Source organism: Mirounga angustirostris, unplaced genomic scaffold (assembly GCF_029215605.1).
Source record: "Mirounga angustirostris isolate CCGP_5_RB_7025 unplaced genomic scaffold, mMirAng1.0.hap1 SCAF_9, whole genome shotgun sequence".
Taxonomy (NCBI): domain Eukaryota; kingdom Metazoa; phylum Chordata; class Mammalia; order Carnivora; family Phocidae; genus Mirounga; species Mirounga angustirostris.
In genome coordinates, this window is record NW_026991717.1 from 52,451,402 (window position 1) to 52,472,075 (window position 20,674).

General features: G+C 47.6%; 1 protein-coding gene across 1 annotated transcript in view; it reads left to right on the top strand.

The window, feature by feature from the left end:
- The window catches only part of MYO5C (myosin VC), an 80,980-nt gene that overhangs the window by 13,182 nt on the left and 47,124 nt on the right, over positions 1-20,674 (top strand). The window contains exons 7-13 of the mRNA XM_045900061.3: positions 412-519; positions 6,810-6,916; positions 10,433-10,698; positions 14,447-14,528; positions 15,907-16,047; positions 17,869-17,994; positions 20,417-20,500. Of these exons, the coding sequence (XP_045756017.2) occupies positions 412-519; positions 6,810-6,916; positions 10,433-10,698; positions 14,447-14,528; positions 15,907-16,047; positions 17,869-17,994; positions 20,417-20,500 (914 nt within the window). The remainder of the gene's footprint in view (positions 1-411; positions 520-6,809; positions 6,917-10,432; positions 10,699-14,446; positions 14,529-15,906; positions 16,048-17,868; positions 17,995-20,416; positions 20,501-20,674) is intronic.

A 20,674-nucleotide genomic window follows, 5' to 3' on the forward strand; every position in this document is an offset into this window, starting at 1 on the left:
CTCACCTACTATTCAAGTATTAGGTGTGCCTATGGTTATTCTCTTGATTGTGGTGGTGATTTCATTAGGGTATACATATATCAAAACTCATCAGAGTCTACATCTTAACCATGTATAGTTTATTCTGTGGTCGGTAATCCACAGTAAATCTGTGTAAAATAGTTAGATATGGGAACAAAACCCAGCAGCTTTGTAGTCAAACAGGCCCGTGTTCAACTTCTTGCCCCACATCAGCTGTGGTGCCACTGTTCTGGGCCTCAGCTTTTGCATCTGTCACATAGAATTCTAAGGAATAAATGGAGCGACGTGTGTCAAGTGCTTCCTCTAGTGTATTATGTGTGAGCTTCCTACCTTCTGATAAACATGTGTGTACAAATTTCTGTGTCACAGACAGCAATCTTTTGGTTTCAGGGAGTGCAGAAGAATTTAACTACACAAGAATGGGAGGCAGCACTGTCATTGAGGGTGTGAATGACAGAGCAGACATGGCGGAGACTCGGAAGACCTTCACACTGCTGGGTAAGTGGACATAGCCTAGGCAACGTGTGGCCATTTTCTCTTTAAAAAACAAAAATGAAAGGCAGGGATGCCCAGCAGGTGCGTGTTCCAAAGACTCCTAATAAATTCTAATCTTGGGTTGAGCTAATCAGTATATTTGATGGCCAAGTGGTCAAGACTGTGCTTTTCCCTTAAAAGATCTAGATGTTAACTCCTTTGCCTTCAGGCTCGATGGTTTGCAGTGAGCAACATGGGCTGTCAGCCCTGTGGGTGCTCTCAGGCTCCTCCTCTGGACTGACTTCGGAGAAGACTGGTGCAGCAGACCGGGAGGGTCATGTTGACCCTACCTGACCTGATAAAAATAGCAGACACTTACATGGAACTACCAGGCATCATCCTAAGCACTTCATTACCTGTATCAGCTTGCTTAATATACAAGTACTTTATGAGGTAAACACTGGTATTTCCCCCATTTTATGATAGGGGAATGGAGGAGTCTCACTTTTTTTTTTTTTTTTTTTGTGAGAGAGAGTGGGAGAAAACACAAGAGAGCACAAATGGGAGGTTGGGGCGGGGGGTGGGCAGAGAGGAGCAGAGCGAGAAGTAGAGAATCCCGAGCAGACTGCCCACTGAGCCCGAGCCTAACATGGGGCTCAACCGCATGACCTGAGATCATGACCCAAGCTGAAATCAAGAGTCAGACGCTTAACCAACTGAGCCACCAGGTGCCCCTCTTACCACATTTTTATACAGAAAACAAAATCTTGGATTGCTTGGTCTTTCTCCACCTTGCTTTTCCCACATGGAGCTCATGTTTGGGAAGTGTCTACCAAATGGCATTGATAAAAATTATCATCTACTTTCTCATAGTGTATTAGTGTAGACGTTAACACCTAAGTGTCAAAGCTTCCGATCAGTGTGAGACCACAGACTGTTTTTACATCTTATAGAAAATATTTGTTTCACCAAGTTATTTTCATTGTTGTGGTTGGGTGACTATATTTAAATGTAAAAGGCAAAGAATTCGAGGTTAAATATATCAGAGTAATAGGCAAGATTACTCTTCTGGATAATTGAGAATGAAACATTTGGATAATTGAGAATGAAATCTGGTTGGTTTTCTAAGTAGAATTACCATCTAATTCTGCCCCTTCCCTTCCAAATTGCTTTTTTTTTTTCTTTCTTTCTTTTCTTTTTTTTAAGTAGGCTCCACACTGGGTCTGGAGCCCAAGGCAGGGCTTGAACTTATGACCCTAAGATCAAGACCTGAGCAGAGATCAAGAGTCAGATGCTTAACCGACTGAGCTACCCAGGTGCCCCCGCCCTTCCAAACCAATTTACGGAGAAGGGCAATTTAAATAGTTTATAATAATGAGATAAACACTTTTGGTACTGATTAATATTTTTTAAAGTAGTTGAAGTCATAATTGTATCTTTTGATAATGTGCTCTACTGAGAAGGAATACCATGTATGAGGAGGGATCAGGCAGCCTCGCTCTGGCAGGTCCCGGTGGGACCTTGGTCCACATGCCCTGTCCTCCTTCCCACCTCTACCCTTCCAACACTCCCTGCCACCTCTATAATATTTCACCCCACACCAAAATGATATAAGAGAAATAGAGTAGGCTTTGAGGTCAAATAAATATCATTCAAAACCTAATTGGCAGGACTCTAAGGAGGTTGCCCTTTCTGAGACCCAGTTTCCCGATCTATAAAATGGCCATATTCCTTACCCACAGGGCTCTCGTAATAACTGGTAAGGAGACGTATGGGAAAGCCCCTGGTACCAGGCTGAGCACGTAGCAGGTGCTTGCTCAGTATGACTGCCTGCCCTCAGTCACTATTCCCTATTGTCCAAGCCCTAGCCATTCTTTGAGCAACACCATCCCCTTCTCCATGGAACCTTTCTTAATCTTTAGAGATCAGCAGCAGCAATTTTTTTCATGGTCTCACACAAATTAGATTATTTGCACAAATGTCCATACCAGCCAGGCCAGGACTAGGGTGAGGCAGGAGAGACAACTAGGGCATGAACTTGAAGGAGGCATTCAGGTGCTCACTCTCAGGGTGGCGCAAATGCAGGGTCGGCCCCTGGCACCTGGCTTGCCTCACCTGGCCCACCCTTGCACCCCTGGCCTAGATGTTTTGACAAAGTCCCCCAAAGTTTTGTGCGGAAGTACTGTAAAACAGTCTTTTGCCTCTTGTGGCTATTAATCGTGTTGGCTGCCCACTGCGCTCTGCTCCATAGCTATTAGGGATGTGGTGAGGATTAAGAGATAATGTCTAAAGCAGTTTATGGGGGCACCTGGGTGGCTCGGTCCGTTGAGCAGCCAACTCTTGATTTCCGTTCAGGTCATGGTCTCAGGGTCCTAGGATTGAGCCCCGTGTCAGGCTCTGTGCTCAGCAGGGAGTCTGCTTGAGGATTCTCTCTCCCTCTCCTTCTGCCCCTCTCCCTGCACATGTGTGCACATGCTATCTCCTCAAATAAATTTTTAAAAAATAAAGTAGTTTATGAGCTATGGCATGCTATATCAATATGAGAAATCAGTATATATTTAATGAAAGCATGACTTCACTGCATGAATCACTAAAAAACGTCCTAGACCAGAGGTCAGCAGATTGCTGCCTCTTTTTGTAAATAAAGTTTTATTGGAACATAGACACACTCATTTGTTTAAGTGTGGTCCATGGCTGTTTTCATGCTGCGGTGGCAGAGTTGAGTAATTGTGATGTAGACCAAACAGCCTACAAAGCCTAACAGGAAAACATTTGCTGCCCTTTGTCTTAGATGATAGAGTGAACATAGCTGATGGTTCCTTAGAATTTTCTTACAATATGTGAAGATTCATGGATGGACTTCATGAAGCCATCTTAGCTTCGGCCCTGTGTGTCTCCCCATGGAAGTCCCCCAATGATGCATGCCAGGCGAAGAAATTTGAGCAGACTGCAGAGGTCCGTTTACTGTTGTGGAGAGGAACCAGTGTTACCTCCCTGTGACTTTGAGATTGCCATCATCCTGTGACCCCCCCACAACCAATGACCTCATACTGTGTGTTGAGGTCATGGTCTTTAAACCTGAGCCATCCAGCACAGTGGCCACCAGCCACAGTGACTGTTTGCATTTCATTTTGAAATAACCTTTAAATTCAGTTTCTCAGTTGCGTAAGGCATGTTTCAAGTGCTCATAAGCACACGTGGCAAATAGCCACCCTATTGGCCAGCACAAATTCAGAACATTTCCATCACCCGGGAAGTTCTAAACAATCGTGTTTCTCCTAACAGTGTGAGAATGTGGCATGCTGCTTGTCCTGCTGGCCATGTTCTCTTGTTTGTGTCTCAGTGTTCTCTTTTTCTTTTCTTATTTTTTTAAGATTTTATTTATTTGAGAGAGAGAGAGCACACAAGCGGGGGTGGGGGTGGACGGCAGAGGGAGAGGGAGAAGCAGACTCCCTGATGAGCAGGGAGGCCAACTTGGGTTCGATCCCAGGGAGCCTGATGTGGAGCTTGATCCCAGAGATCATGACCTGAGCCGAAGGCAGATGCAACGACTAAGCCACCCAGGCGCCCCTCAGTGTTCTCTTCTTAGATGGAGATCTCAAGGGGAAACCACCTAACTTGAATTGTACGTAGGCTTATAGCATATTAGGGCAGACCACCCTTTTTAAAAATGTAATCGCCAAATAAGTATTTGGTTGATTTGCCCACTGCTGTGGTTTGTTATAGAGCTAGTATAGGGAAATTAGTGGCAAGGTCATCTAGCTCAGTATGCAAATCCATTTCCCCACACGCCCAGTAAATGGACCTCTGGAGTCTGCTCTAATTTCTTTGCTTGGCATGGGGCTTTCAGGGGGCCTCCATGTTTGCACACAGGGGGGTGAAGCTAGGATGACTTCATGAACTCCATGGGTTTTTTTCACATATTGTATTAAACTGCTTAGATATGACATGCCCAGGATGACCTAACCCTTCTATGCCTTAGTTTCTCCCTCCATAAAAAGGAAACCATAATGGCACTTCATATGGTTGTTGTAAGCATTAGATGAGATGATACATGGAGAGTACTTGGGCCAGTGTCTGGCACAGAGTTCCATTTGCTTTCCCTTCCGGTTCTGCTCCTGAGGCACCTTAGCTCGAGTTACCCCTTAGGAAGCAGCAGGGGATGCATTTTGACCAAAACCTCCTTTCCTTTGTTCTGCTGACTCTCATTTAATTCGCCCTTTGGTCTCTGCCTGGCCATTTAATCTCTCACAGAAAGAACACCCTGGAAGGAGTCATACCTAGCCTGGACCTCAGGCTCAAGGTACTTGACCATTGTGCTTCTCAATGAAATTGAACTCGGGCCAGCAGTGCTTTTGCATGTCCTTGTCTCACTAAAGAGAATTACTCCACTAACATCTTAAGTTGTCTCTTTCACATCATCGCTTTGGAATTACTTCACTTTCATATGGCGTCGTTAAGTGATTTAGTTCTAGGAGGGTCACGCGGTGAGTAGGAATGCCGAACCGAAGATTCCCAAATGGCATGTTTTTGGTTGTTTTTCCTCCTCACTTACTGGCTGGTTATCATGCTGACGGCCCGGGAAGCGGGGGAGGTAGGGGGGTGATTTCCGGTAGCGGCGTCTGTCCTTCAAGTGGAGGTGTTACCTTCAAATGGGAAGGCAGCAAATGTCTGGACTCGGGCTGAGCTGGAGTCTTCTGTATATTTTTGGCTTGAAATCTTTTGCAACTTGGATTTTGTTTAAATCTTTGAAGGAAAGAAGACTCTCTAGGTTCTGAAATTATTTAAGAACATGACCTAGCTGCTACTGGAAGAATCCAGGTGTCCCCAAGTGAGAAGCAGAGGGTGGCTGCGCAGCTCTTACTCAGCATTTAGGGCCTGCTGCTCTTTGCCTGGGGGGGCCGGGGGTGCATCATAGGTGCCCATGACAGCTGCCCTTCCCACGCAGACCGGGGAGCATGGACGTGGGCACGAATGAGCCCGGCCCACCCTCCGAGTGTGTCTCCCCGCTCCTCAGTGCCCTGCAGCGTCATGGCGCCAGTCAGTGCCTGCCCCCACCCACCCTACTGCCCCTCTGCGGTCCTGACCTAGCAACGCCCTGCTCACAACCCGCAGGTTCTCCATTGTGATTTGCGGGTGTCAGACACAGAGTCCTTCCTAATAGCTAGTTTAGTTTATTTTTGGCTCCAGGAAATGTGCCAATGCCCCATGGTGGCTAAATATGTTATATATTCATAATTTATATGCTACCTCTAGCAGGCAGGGTCCCAAAGGGAAATACAGGGCCCATTTAGGTTAGGGTGGAAGGAGGAGGGTTTATCTATGAAGGGACCAGCTATAGAGATGGGGGCAGGTCTGGGGGAGCGATAGGGGGCAGTAGGGGGCCGGGGGCAGCAGCAGAGCTGTTTGCTGCTCTTTCCTGTTTGGGCGGAGGGGTATCACTGGAGCCAGAAAGGAGGGCTGGGGAAAGTCAGCAGCAGACCAGGAGCAGTGACCTGTCAGTTGGCAACCCTGACAAGCTGAGGCAACTTTGCAGGGAGAGAAACGGGGGTGACCCCTCCAGTACTTCTCCCCTCCCGATCTCTGATCTCCTGCCAGGGTCCTTACTGGTCACACCCAACCAGAGGCCAGAGGGCACGAGAGCCCATGGCCTTGATGCGGATAGTTCAGCCCCCTGGGGCAGAGAGCAGTGCACGGAGCTGCAGGGGAAAATGGAATCCACCCAGCACCCCACCACAAGAAGAATTCAAGGATCTCGAGGCGCCTGGGTGGCTCAGTCGGTTAAGCGTCTGCCTTCGGCTCAGGTCATGATCTCAGGGTCCTGGAATCGAGTCCCACATCGGGCTCCCTGCTCGGCGGGAAGCCTGCTTCTCTCTCTCCCTCTCCCCCTGCTTGTGTTCCCTCTCTCGCTGTGTCTCTCTCTGTCAAATAATCAATCAATCAATCTTTAAAAAGAAGAGAAAACCCACAGTAAAAATAAAGGAAGCACATCACATAGAATAAATGAGAGCTGCTTTGCTCGGGAACCTACCACGAAATGGTTCTTTGGGTATGAATTTTTGTGTCGCCCTCGTAGCAGCGATGGCAAGAGGGGAAACCTGTTGGGCTGTCGCATTCACATCTTGTGTCCTTGCATGTCAGACGGGCAAGAATGGAGAACCACATGCTCTCTGGGGGCCGTTGCCTGTTCCTGTCCCAGCTCTTGGCACTGATGATGGTACTAGAGTCTCTTGAAAGAATTCAGGGCTTATCTTACTAGCGGTTAAGTCAGGGAAGAAATGCAATAATCCTAATTTGGAAATTTGTTTCTTCAGGTTTCAAGGAGGATTTTCAGATGGACGTTTTTAAGATCCTAGCAGCCATCCTACATCTGGGCAATGTGCGGATCACAGCGCTGGGCCGGGAGAGGTCCTCAGTCAGTGTAAGATGCTGCTTTGTTTCCCCTTCCCGTGTTCAGAGGGTCACCAGATACAGCGTCTCGTGGTTACTGTGCTTCTGCATTTTAGCACCAGGCACATTGGGCCTGCGGGAGAGACCTGTTGTCAGAGCAAGGAAGCAAGTGACTCCAAGGGTAGCTTTTAAAGAGTAGAACTTCTTCCCCTTACAACAGTGGAGGAGGGGAAAATGCCTTCTCTGTGTGTTTTTCTTTAATTCAGTAAATTTTTACTAAGTACCTGCTACATGCCAAGCCCTGTTGCAGGCTCTGGAGAAACAACAGTGACCCAAACCAAACAAGTCACCCTTCGTGGGGCTTATGATCTGGGGGTAGGAAGTGGGGGGAGACACGACAACCCAATTACAGGGTCTGGTGGCTGGTGATGGCCATGAGCAAGGAAGAGGAAGCAGAGTCCAGGGTGCAGAGGGGCCGTGCCTCTTGCCTAGAGCATTCAGACAAAGCCTGGCTGGGACGGTGGCAGTGGGCAGAGGCCTGAAGATGACAAAGTGACTTCTGCCTGTACTGGGGGAAAGAACATTCAAGGTAGGGCGCCTGGGTGGCTCAGTTGGTTAAGCGACTGCCTTCGGCTCAGGCCATGATCCTGGAGTCCTGGGATCGAGTCCCGCATCGGGCTCCCTGCTCGGCGGGGAGCCTGCTTCTCCCTCTGACCCTCCCCCATCTCGTGCTCTCTCTCTCTGTCTCATTCTCTCTCTCAAATAAATAAATAAAATCTTTAAAAAAAAAAAAAAAGAACATTCAAGGTAGAGGGGACAGCAAGTGCGGAGGCCCTCAGGCAGGAGCTGTTATTTGACAAATCATGAAAAAAAAAAGGATATCCAAAGAGGAGTGAGTGAAGGAAGGGGTGGTAGATGAGGCCAGAAAATGGGGTGGGGAGAGAGGGTGCAGGTTGTGTAGGACCCTCAGTGCACTGGGTATTTGGAGCAGAAAGGACACCTCCCACCTCTTGACACTTGCCCACATCAGCCCCAGCAGTGCTGACTTACGCTCTGGAAATCCCTTGTCAGTTCTGGGACATTTCTTTTTTTAGTGAACACAGGGTAAGTTTATGTGTGTGTTTCTATCATGAACAGTGATCCTTAGTAGCGTCGTGTGTTTGGTTCTTCTCATGAATATCCACATAAAGAAGAAAATAACACGTAGTAAAAAATGCTTCTATGGACTGCGAGGTCGCCTGACCTTTAAAGCTTTGGGTATATATGTCCATCTTGTCAACTCCCGCGGCCGTAACAAAACACCGCGGGCTGGGTGGTTTTAACAACAGAAGTTTATCTTCTCACAGCCCTGGCAGCCGGAAGTCCAAGGTCAGGGTGCAGCGTGGTTGAGCTCTGGGTGAGGGCTCTCTTCCTGGCTTGCAGACAGCCCCTTGCTTGCTGGGTCCTCACGGCAGAGAGAGGGACCCAGAGAGCTCTGGTCTCTTCCTCTTCTTACAAGGGCACTAATCCCACCGTGAGGGCCCCACCCTTATGACCTCATCTAAAGCTAATCACCTCCCAAAGGCCCCACCCCAAATAGCAACACATTGGAGGCTAGGGCTTCAACATATAAATTTTGGAAGGAAGTGTTCAGTTCATAATATAACAATGTCTATTTTCCTGTCCCCCAAAGAACTCATGGGAACAGTTGATAATTTGGTACACTGGTCATTTCTCAGCTCTCTGGTACCTGCCGTTTAGGGGAGAGAGAGCCAAACAGTGGATGGAACGTGTGATTTTTGGCTCAGTGCTTCAGTCCTGTTGTCCTGTGACCAGGAAGTAATTCTCCCTCTCCTCAAGCTCTCACACTAAGCACCCCTCCCAATCCCCCGTGTCCAGCCCTCACCGAGTTAGTCAGTTGACATGGGACTGGCAGGTTCTGGGAGAGGGGATGGTGGGCCTGCCTAGGAGCCTGGTATGCATGTGGTGCTGGTTCTCTGTCTGTGCTTTCTCATTTGCCTCTGAGAAGTGGGCTTCTGCCCTTCTTCTTCTCAAACTCCATAGACTGGAAGTGCGACATCCACCCAACAAATGCCCTTGTGTTGATCTCTGTCCCATGAAGTTTGTTATGAAGGTAGTATTTTGGAGGAGGAGTTAAAATTGATAGACTAAAAATCCTTTGTCTATCAATCTGAGGAGACAAAGTCTCTGAAAAAGATGTAGAATCTTCATAGCAAATTACCAGTTCTATAATTAGCGGTCCTATCTTTGGAACATACATACCATTCATTTGCATCAGAAACTTGAAATGTTGGGCAGACCCAATCTGGAGGAAGTCATCTTTTTTTTTTTTTTTAAGATTTTATTTATTTATTTGACAGCGAGAGACACAGCAAGAGAGGGAACACAAGCAGGGGGAGTGGGAGAGGGAGAAGCAGGCTCCCCGCAGAGCAAGGAGCCCGATGCGGGGCTCGATCCCAGGACCCTGGGAACATGACCTGAGCCGAAGGCAGATGCTTAACAACTGAGCCACCCCGGCGCCCCGGAAGTCATCTTTTTAAGAATTCCTGTCCCTTTCCTTTCTGCCTGCAGCAGCATCTGTAGCTCAATGTTTTTGACTCTGATGGTTTAGTTCCTTCTTAGAAGGAAGAAAGCCCCTGGCTCTGCCAGTCTGCTCTCCAGGGAAGTCAGGCAGGTGAATACAAGCTTTGTGTTATTGAGATGTTGGTCAGAAGGGGTGTGGGTGGACAGCAAGGAGGTGGCAGGACTTTCTAGATTGTTTGCTCCACTATAATCTGATGCTTTTTAAGTGCAGCCACGTGGTTTTCCCATTGGCTGTGTTGACCTCTACAGATTAGCCTGAGGGGGACGTTCCCTTGCCCAGGGGGAATGATAGCGCTCAGTCACAAGGGTCACATCTCCTTGCCAGGTGTCAAGGACTCCTTGTCCATGTTGGCTGAAGACAAACAGGAACAGACCTTTCCTTGTCTCTGACCAGGGGGGCAGCTCTCATGCCCCAGCTGCAAGAGAGGCAAGATTCACTTTGTGTGTCCACGAAAAGTCTTGCACACGTTCCTCCTGTCAGCCGGGCAGCCAGCTCTGTTAAAGGAGCCCCGTTGTCAGGTTCTCTGACAATGAGATCTACGTACCTCGGGCCTAGACCCCCCCACGCAAACACTGACCACACAGATAGGGACAGGTGGTCTGGGCATGTTGCAAAGGGAAGAGAGGGGCCTTGAGGCCATGTCTGCATGCACCAGAAGGGGAGGATTGCTTCCCTGGCCTTATTCACTGCGGACATTCTTTGGCCAGAATGAAAACCCGGGTGGGACGCGGCCCAGGACTGCCTGGCATCATCACAGTGCCTTGATGCGGGCTCCATGCCGCTGTGGCCCTCCTGCTTTCCTCGCAGGCCTGCCTCTGTCTTGTTAGGCCTGGGCGTTCTCATGCCAGCGCGTCCTTGTCCCTGGTACAGGCCCAGATGGAGGCCCCGGGGCCCCGGCCGGGTGGGCTGGAGCAGGGTTCGATGGCCAGACGGCCCTGATGGGGCTTGTGCTTGTGTTTGAAGGAGGACGACAGGCACCTGAAGGTGTTCTGTGAGCTCCTGGGCCTGGAGAGAGCCAAAGTTGCTCAGTGGCTGTGCAATCGCAAAATCATCACAACCTCCGAGACGGTGGTGAAGCCCATGACCAGGCCCCAGGCAGTCAATGCCAGGGACGCACTGGCCAAAAAGATCTACGCTCACCTGTTCGACTTCATTGTGGAGAGAATTAACCAAGCGTTGCAGTTTTCAGGCAAGCAGCACACTTTTATTGGTGTTTTGGACATTTATGGGTAAGATTCTCTTCCGTGAGCCTGTCTTCCCTCATTTAAATGTCAAATGCCCATTATTTTTAGATCATTTTGTTCTGTTTCTTTTTTGTGTTTCACATGATCAGAAGGATGGTGTTCTCTATGTTTGCATGTGTGGATGTTAAGTACGGCCCCCCGGGCTACGGTGTGTTTTATTTAGAGCATATTATGTAAATGCTGAATTAATAGCTGCCGGCACCCAGAGCTCACCACATGCTGGCTACCGTGCTGGCTGGTCCGCACGCACTTGCTCACCAACTTCTCAGACAGAGGCGAGACAACCAAGGCTTACACGCAGAAATGGGTCCATGGTTGCTCTGCTGGTGAGAGAGCCCACGTCTGTTTCCTGTGGAGGCCCCATGAGGTGTGGAGCCCTGACACCCCTTTCCCATTGCGAAGGGGCGAAATGACAGTCCCAGAGGTCTTGCACCTTGCCCACGCTCACAGGGTCAGAGGTAGACTCGAAGCCAGGCCTCTGAGCAGCCAGCCTCGCACACCCTGGAATCCTCTTCCATTCTCGGACCCCTGCCCTTCTCCAGCTGTTCTAATACTATTGGGGGCGAAGTTCCCACCACACTGGAGGTGCTCCTCCTCCTCTTTGCCTGGTCCTCCTTTTCTAAATCCAAGGCCAAATGCGTACCCAAGGTGCTTGTAGACTCCTCAGAGTGTGAGTGAGTGAGGCCAGGCCAGCGTGGAGGCAGGCTCTGAGGGTTGTTGGCGCTTAGGCTTTTGCTTGTCAACAACTGGCCTCAAATGCCCAACACTTCGCCCCTCCCAGGACTGGTCCTGGTTTCTCAGTGGGGGAGAGGGCAGCTCATTCCATTCAAAGCATCATGGAATGTCTCCCCTGCCTTGGGGAGTGTTCCCCTATGGCCCACGAGCAGCAACCCAACCTCTCCTCCCCATGGAGAGGGGAGAGCTGGCTCTGGGCACCCCCACCCCCGCCTGCTGGGGGACAGAGGGAGCAGATGGACCATGATGATGATGCTGAACTTTTACCCAGGTACAGAGAATCAGCTTTCCATAGCTGGATAAGGCGAGACAGTGCCTCAAGGGAGGTACTTTGTTTAATTTAGATTCTGAGTTAATGCATGTGACTCCCAATTAATAGCGTATGTCAACAGTTCTAAAATACTGATACATTACGGGGACAGTCTAGTAAATGATTTACCTTGTCTTGTGCTAAAAAGAGGATTTGAGCAGCCAGTAAGAATCTCAGTAGACTTTTAAAAAGAAATAGTCTTGTTTAACAGTGCTCTTTTTTATTGTGGTAGAATTACGGGATTGCTGTAGCATTCTGGTTTTTTTCTGTGTTTTTAAATGTCTTAAAAATAAATAGTCCTTTAAGGATATGTGATTCCATTCATCCAACACATATTTAAGTGCCAGGCATGTGAGGGGTGTGGTTGGGGAACAGAATAGGCTCATGGCCCCTGCCCTCTTGGGACTTAAATTTTAGTGGAGAAGGCAGGCAGGTATCTAGAGATTGGGAAGCTTCTTGTGATGGCAATAAGCAAATAAGCGGATGGGTGGGCTGGAGGTTAGCGGGGGCTGGGGGAGAGAAGAGGGCAGCTGAGTACGAGCAGCAGGGAGTGAGGAGAACGGTAGGCAGGCAGGAGTCAGATGCACGAAGCCTGCAGACCACCGCAATAAGGAATTTGAGGTTTTGGTGACGTGAACAAACCTGAGACAGTAACTGTAAATTTATAAGAACTTGTTAAAGTATATCTTAAACTAAAATTTTAACATTAAAATCCACTTCAGAGATAATAAAAGTAGCATGCTTGCTGCCCTCCCGTGAATTCATGGTCCCCTCTAAAAGTCTAAGCTCTTCCCTGAGTAACAGTTCTGCTGCCCGGGGCGAACCCTTTCACGCCTTTCCCCGTGTGCCGTGGTCCCGCGGATCGGCCCTTGCTCAGGCACGCCAGGCAACTTTTGAGAGATACTGGGCTCAGTGTGATCTGGAAATACGGCAGCCTCAGAGGAGAAGTTACCAGCCCTGGAAGTTGATGACAGCCAAAGCTGTGAGCCTCGAGGTTGCTCTCAGAACAACACGAAGACTTGTGATTGCCCAGCCAGTGGGGCATCTACGTGTTCTGGACCCAGAGTGGGCAAGGCCCGGGGCCGGGGGTCAGGACCCTGGGACGGAGCACTGTGGCACCAGGGGTATGGCCCTGAGGAAGTCACAAGACCTCTCCAAACTCGGTCTCTGCCTCTGTAAGCTGGGGCCTCTCTCGCAGGGTTATTAGGAAGGTCAAATGGAAGAAGTTGTGGAGGCATCTTCAGAACCATAAGCATCACTCACGTGGGAAGTGCTGTCATAGCTGATGTGCTTCTGGCATTTTAGGTCATAGATTGAGGTCTTTCTATGGGTTTTGAACTTTAGATCTGAGGGCCCATTTTTGGGAGAGGCAGTGTGTAAAAGGACGGGAAGATAATCACTGATATTTGATATTCTACCTCCGCTCTAGAGAGCCTTGCCTTTGGCCCGGCCTGTGGGCTGTGGAGCACAACGAGGCCCTTTGGACTCTCCCCTGGCCCGAGCTGTGTGGGTTCTGCGCCTGCTTTGAGTCTCCCTGGAGCTGTCTAGAGCACAATCCAGGCCCTTACCCTGCCCTGGAATTATAACCTGAGCCAACCTGGCTCAGTCAAGTGCAACTCTCAGGGAACCTGTGGTTGGAGCCGGCGGGAACCACTCAGAATTAGAGCATTTAAGAGCCAAGGCGTTGGAGGCGTTGGAGGCCCCGAGAGCTGGGGTCAAATTACGCATCTGGCACGACTCGCTGTTGTTGGCCTCTGGCCCTCAGGTGTGATGGAATGGGGGTGGGGGTCCTGCTGGTCCTGCACCTAGGGTGGTGTTAGGGTTAAGTGAGGTCGTGAACATCCACCCTAAGACCTGCAGGGCTCAGCTTCCCCACTGGCAGGAGCGTTCACCAGGCTGGGGGGCAGAAGGCGTGCTGTGTTCTGTTCAGCCCACACCATGTCTTCCAGAGTGAGAGAATTCACATATGAGTCCAGATTTCCAGCTCCTCTTGCGAATCGGGCGGTCTCCCATTCAGACCCGTGTGCTGACCATGTCCGGCCTGGACGCAGCTGAGTCGCAGGGGCAGGGCTCCCTGCAGTGTCGCCTCCAGCCCGCTGCTGGTTTCTGTCCCCGCCTACTTCCTCCCAGGGAGACAAGGGTTCAAAGTCTGAAAATAGACCTGGTGGGGTCTGCTGGGCTGCGGGCTCTTAAATGACCTTGCCCTTGTCCTCCAAGAACTCGGAAACCAGGCCTTGCGGAGGCAGAACTGTGCTGCCTCTCCCACATAGTGGAAGGACAGGAAACAGCCTTGCTTTTCCCCCAGAGCATAGGTGTCCTAGTCAGGCAGGCTCACAGCTGAGTCTGACACTAGCTGTGTGACCTCGGGCACACTTCTTAACCTCTGAGAGCCTTATTTCCTCACCGACAAAGAGGGTAATCGAGTCTAGGTGCTGTCGTGTGAAGCAAATGATGCTCAGCTTAACGTGACCAGCCTGCCTCCGGGTAGGTGTTTTGTACACACCAGATTCCTTCCCCAGGCAGCCTGGAAAAAGAGGACTTATTAGCTGCTGGGATATTAAAACCAGAAGCCTTGGGGGCATATTTAAAACTTGCTGAAAACAGCAAACTTTTAAACTGTGAAGTTTGTCCAAAAAAATTGCTTATCTATAAACAAGTGTGTTTTAACTTGTTTAAACCATATTTCAGTTTTGAAACCTTTGATGTGAACAGCTTCGAACAGTTTTGCATCAATTACGCTAATGAGAAGCTGCAACAGCAGTTTAACCTGGTAGGTGACTTTTCTGCCTTCTGGAAGCTAGTTCTCAGCCCAGTGTGTGTGCCAACAGGCCTCGCCTCAGATCCTGGCATAGTGCGGGGCCATGCTGGCTCATGGCACCACTTTGTGGCCCTATCTTGAAATCACACCTCCCAGCCTATTTCATCCTATTCTAGTCCCCTGGCCCGCTGCTCAGCTGCAGTCCATCACCTGCCCTGCTTGGTCACAGACCCTCTATGCAGCCGAATGAAACCAAATGATTGAGTTTCCTGAAGACCCCACGGCCTTGCAAGCTCTGTGCTGTAACCCACTTGCTCCTGTCCTTTCCCATCCCTTCTTCTTCACCTGGCAAATTCTTGCTTGCCTTTTGAAATTCAGCTTCTCCCAAACAAATCCTGAAGAAAAAATAGTGTGACATCATGCAGAGCATGGACTTTTGCTCAAAGTGAACGGGGTTTGAATCTCTGCTCTCCCACCTTCTTCCTCTGGGACCTTAGGTTCAGAGCCTCAGTTTCCTCGTTGGGAAAAAATGGGTCACTGGTATCTGCCTGCCTAATATTGTTGTGAGGAGTAGACCTAACACTGAATCATACTCAGTAAATGTTTCTTTTCTTTCCTTTTCCCCACTTTGGAATTAATCCATGTATAACATTAAATTTCATCCCATTGCAAATGTATGTTTTGTTAGCATTCTCAAAGATTCCCTGGAAGTTTAGCATTTAATAACTATAAGTAAAGTTTATTCCCGGTAGATATGCTGCGTCACTCACCTGAAGTCACCCCGCCATCGTTTGCATTCCCCCCCCACCCCAGCCCCCATCACTACTGTGCTCTCTCTGGCCTCTATGAGAGCCATGTTTCTCAACCTCCTATTGGGCTTCCATGCCGGCACAGGGATTCTTCTGTGGGAGGCTGCCCCTCCCCTCCCTCTACCTGCAGCTGGGATGAGCCTGAGCCAGTCCTCAGGGAAGCCTCCCTGATACCCTTATGGCCTGAACAAGTAGTGAACAGAGCTCTCCATGTTGTTGGCTTCTCACATGGGCCCCACGGCCAGCATTCTCAGGCAGGCTGGCTCCCCCCCAGCCAGAGAGGCTGCATCTGTCTTGGCTAGTGGCAGTGCTGTGAGCAGGGAGGGATTGCAGGACCCCCCTGAGAATGCTCGGTGTTGGAGGCAACAGGACATGGGGGCCCACTCAGACCAGGTGGGAGGATCACATTAGGAGCTCGGCAGCATCCATCATGGGTAAGGACGGTTGCCTGCACCTCAGGGTCTTCCCTAAACATTGCAAACCAGTCAGGTATCTGTGTTTGTCAAGTGCTTACGTCCTGGACTTTGGAAGCCCACTTTAATCTTCTGTTTTATTTTCTCTACTAACTTCTGGACTTTCAGCATGTCTTTAAACTTGAACAAGAAGAATATATGAAGGAAGATATTCCTTGGACTCTGATAGATTTTTATGACAACCAACCAGTTATTGACCTGATTGAAGCAAAAATGGGTATTTTGGAGTTACTGGATGAAGAATGCTTGGTAACTTAAAATTTTTTTTTGTTCAACTTCTGTGTAGTAACAGATAAGAATAGTACAAACTGGATTTTTTTTTTTTTTTTTTTTTTTTGGTGTACATGTAAATTCTTGAAGTGTTACCCAATTGGTTGGATGTTGATGCTGGGACGGCAGTCCATAGCAGGAACACCAGAGGGCCAGCTGAGCCTCCCACCCTCATCATGCGTAGCCCACCATTGGGTACCACGCACAACCTCTCAGGTCATGTCCAGCAAGGAGGAGCCCTTTGAGGCTGTCCCTAGGTGTATTTAGAATGGATGTGAAAATAGCAGGTGACCTCACACCACTTGTTAATTACATGAATTGAGTTTTATTTCCTCATTCTTGTGAGTCATCCATTGGGGAGTGTAGCTGAAAAATCAACATCATACAATTCAAGAAAAGAGGTATGTAGTTCTCCTGTTATTATTTCCCTCTAGGAAGAGCACCTTTACAGTGAGCCAACCTAGCAGTGTCCCTCATGGGGCCACAGGGACAAATAATCCCCAGGAGAGTACTCGTTTTTTGGTTTAAAGATTGTATTTGGGGTGTTGTATGTAAGTGATGAATCACTGATTTCTACTCCAGAAACCAATATTGCACTGTATGTTTACTAACTAAAATTTAAATTAAAAAAATTTAAAAAATAAATCATTCCAAAACTTAGTGGCTTAAAATAAAATAATTAAAAAATAAAGATCGTATTATGATGTTTAAGCATAGATTTAGTTTCCAGAGATTTGTTTCAAAAAAAAAAAAAAATCATAATGTTGAAGACTAACTGGCCTTTTCTCCCTGGAATTCGCAATGCCACGCTTTTTCTCACAGATTCTCCTCTCTGGTACCACCTGGGTTTCAGCCCCTACAGTGATACAAGATTAAAGGGCTGGCAGCAGGGCTAAGCATTCTGGAATGATCTTGAGAGGGCAGGGTGCCCAGGCCAAGGCAGCCTCTAGGAAATATTTGTACCTACCCTACACAGACGTTTGCTACGCAACCAGTGTCACAAAGAAGCATGCAGGAGTCGTTTGGACACAACAGGAGATTAAATTCGTTGAGTTTGGGCCGAATATCACTGATCGCTTCTATATCACCAGTATCAAGAACAAGTTCTGCAATTATTTTTGTTTGAGGAAGTGGTTATTAAATAGGCTGTAAAGGGGTGGCTGAGTGGCTCAGTCGGTTAAGCGGCTGCCTTCAGCTCGGGTCATGCTCAGCGGGGAGTCTGCTTCTCCTTCTCCCTCTGCTGCTCCCCCTGCTTGTGCTCTGTCTCTCTCTGACAAATAAATAAATAAAATCTTTAAAAAATAAAATAAAATAAAGAGGCTGTAAAATGAAAAGAAAAGCTATTTTTCTGAGGTGGGGATGAAGTGGGGAGGATTACATTTAGGTGCCAGTCTTTCCCCATTCAACTGAGAATAAAAGTCACATTCATGTAATGAAATCTAGGCTATTTTTTTCCTGAACCTTTAGACTTCTTTGGGAAGAAATAATAGGAATACTGCCAATTCTGCAAAGATAAATTTCTTCATTCTTGAGTTACATGCTATGTCCCTTTCCTTCTCGCTTATAACATTTTGTTTTTCTAAAAGGGCATTATTGGTCTGTATAAATGGCCCTGTAAAGGTTGTTAGGATCAAGGACAGATGTGTGCCTAGAGCTGCTTTATAAAAAGGAGCCACAGATGTAAGGAGCTCACTCTGAGATGTCCGCTCACCTTGGTTTGTCAGAATGAGTACTTTTCTGTGCCCGTATGCATCTCTCAGCTCTAGTTTTCTTACTATTTGGTTTGCTTTTCTCTTGCAGTTACCACATGGAACTGATGAAAACTGGCTTCAAAAGCTGTATAATAATTTTGTCAACAAGAACTCTTTGTTTGAAAAACCCAGAATGTCAAATACATCCTTCATCATCCAGCACTTTGCTGACAAGGTACAATGAGAGTCTCGGGCGATGCTGTCTGCATTGGAGCCGGAGGGGTTTCCTAGATGCAGCGGGCAGGCCGGGGGCTTCTCTGGCCGGATTCAAGTCACACTCGGTGCATTGCTGTGATGAAGGAGACGTGCGCTTGTCTCCTTCATCACAAAATTGTGTTTAACAATTTTTAATTTGTTTCTTGTCGCAAAATACGAGTTTCCGCTGTAGTGCTTTAAAGATAAACGTGTGGCTAGTGGATCTCATTTCTGATTTTGGATTTCCTGGGAATTCATTAGTCTCTTATCAGTTTATTGCCTCTATGAAATTGTTATAATCAAGACAGCATAATTGTTTTCTATAATGAAAGCTGTATCTTTTTTTGAGGTTTTTCTTTTTTATTAAGTTGTAATATATTTATCACAGTGGTAAAGTAGGCTGGCTCAGGATGTTGCATTTTCTAGATGATCTTTATTTTCTTCTTTATAGATCTATTTTTTATGAAACATATTACTTTAATAAAAAGGAAAAGTTATTTAAAAATTACATTACAGGGGGCACCTGGGTGGCTCAGTCGTTAAGCGTCTGCCTTCGGCTCAGGTCATGATCCCAGAGTCCTGGGATCGAGCCCCACATCGGGCTCCCTGCTCTGTGGGAAGCCTGCTTCTCCCTCTCCCACTCCCCCTGCTTGTGTTCCCTCTCTCGCCATGTCTTTCTCTGTCAAATAAATAAAATCTTTAAAAAAAAAAAAATTACAGAATGCTTAGAAAATAGGAAAAAAAAAGAAAAATCACCATAACCACTTGCTATAAACATATGTTCTCATCTTGTTTTCCTTCCCGAAGGAAACTCTTGCCCTCAGAGCATTTGCCGGTTGGGTGTTATTCCTAGGGCCTGGCCAGTGCCACTGCTGGGGGTCAGGGCGTGCTCATTGTGACTGAGAGGGCAGGGCAAGGGACAACGAGCTGGAAAGTCGTAATGACTTTGTGGGCTAGAGGAGCACTGTCAAAACCTGCTAGCATTTTTGATTCCTGAAGAGATGAATGTGAAATGAATGATAACATCTCAGGTTATATTTTCTAGTGGTTGTCTTTTGCAATTCCACAGCTGGGATCCCATGGGGGAAAGGCAGGGGCAAAAAGGCATCAGACATATGGGATTTACTTCGAGACCCTCTTCATCGCACTTGGTTTCTGCACATTTAATCCTCTCACCCCTGGCACTTCCAAGAAGTCCCTCTTAAAAGCAGCATTTTGGGTGGGTTGCAAGTTGCTGGGAAGAAACCACACACGTTGTAAGGTTAGCTTAGGTTCTCAGTTTAATTAGCCAGGAAAATGCAATCATTTTGAAAATGAGATGGCTGTGCTTAGATGCAGCAAGTCAGCACATCTTCCCAAGGTCCCCAGAGCTCCCAACAGAGGCTGTGACTCTGTCCCCACAGATGGTCTTATTACACTGTTATACCTTTGTCCGTTTAAGCCAGTGGCTCACACCACCAGCCTGGAAGAATTTATACAGCAACCCAAGGTCTTTATTCACAAGGGAGTGTTTGCACATAGCCGGTGTTCCTGGTTCTTAACCCAAACTCTGCCCAGCAAGGATGCTTCCTCATTTAGGGGGACAAACCAGAGTACTTGGTCAGGGGCCCGTGAACACCCTCTCTGCCCCCAGATTCCAGCATTCCCCAAAGCCTGTTTCTGCACAGTTATTAAATTGTATTTTAAACATATTTTCTAATTTGTGAAAAATATATATCACATAATAAACTATGTAACCCAGAGGCATAAACTATTGGGGTTTGAATGTTTAAGCAACCACCCTGGGGTTTGAGGGATTAAAGAAGCCCTCTGGATCAGAAAGGGCCGCATGGAGTTTCTCTAAGCCAAACTGAAGCAGTGCAGGCATGTACCCACTCTAACTGACTCTGAGGGCTTCGGTGGCCCTTGAAAACTTTGTGGTCAAATGGTAAGTTTTTCTTTCCTTTCTACCATGTTAATGCTGCTTTAGGAAAATATTTCTGTTTGAACCCAAGGGACAACACTGAGGTTTTTTCCTCCACCTGATGGTTTCAAAGGCAGAGTGAACCTCAAGCCAGTTCTTCTTTAGACCTCTGTGTGTATTAACTGCACACATTGCAGGGAATGACTGGTCACCTGTAGCTAGAGGGAACCGACAGGTGAATACAGCATGATCAGTGACTAGTGAGAAATCCAGGCAGTGGGAGAGCCTGGCTCTTTCCATCAGATGACATATTCCCAGCTTCCAAAGTTTTATTTAAATGGCTTGCTGTGATAAACAGAAACTGGATCTCTTTTTAGAAGATTGCCTTTTAACCCCTTCGTTAATCATTGTTAAAAAAGAAAAAGAGACCAATTCTGCAGTACTTAGATGCTGTCTGCTTTTGTTTCTTTGGAAATAATTAAATCCTTTCTCTGCATAGGTAGAATATAAATGTGAAGGTTTCCTTGAGAAGAACAGAGATACTGTCTATGACATGCTGGTTGAAATCATGAGAGCGAGCAAGGTTTGTATGGTCCTAAGAGGGTAATTAATGTTATTTGTTATGTAACTTGACATGGACTAGATGTGTATCAGGAAAGAATAAGAAATATGTGGGTGTGTGTACTGTCTTGGAGAGGCAAACTGTAGCTCAGACATAGAAAAAAATAACTGTTTCGGAATTGGGACTAAAATATAT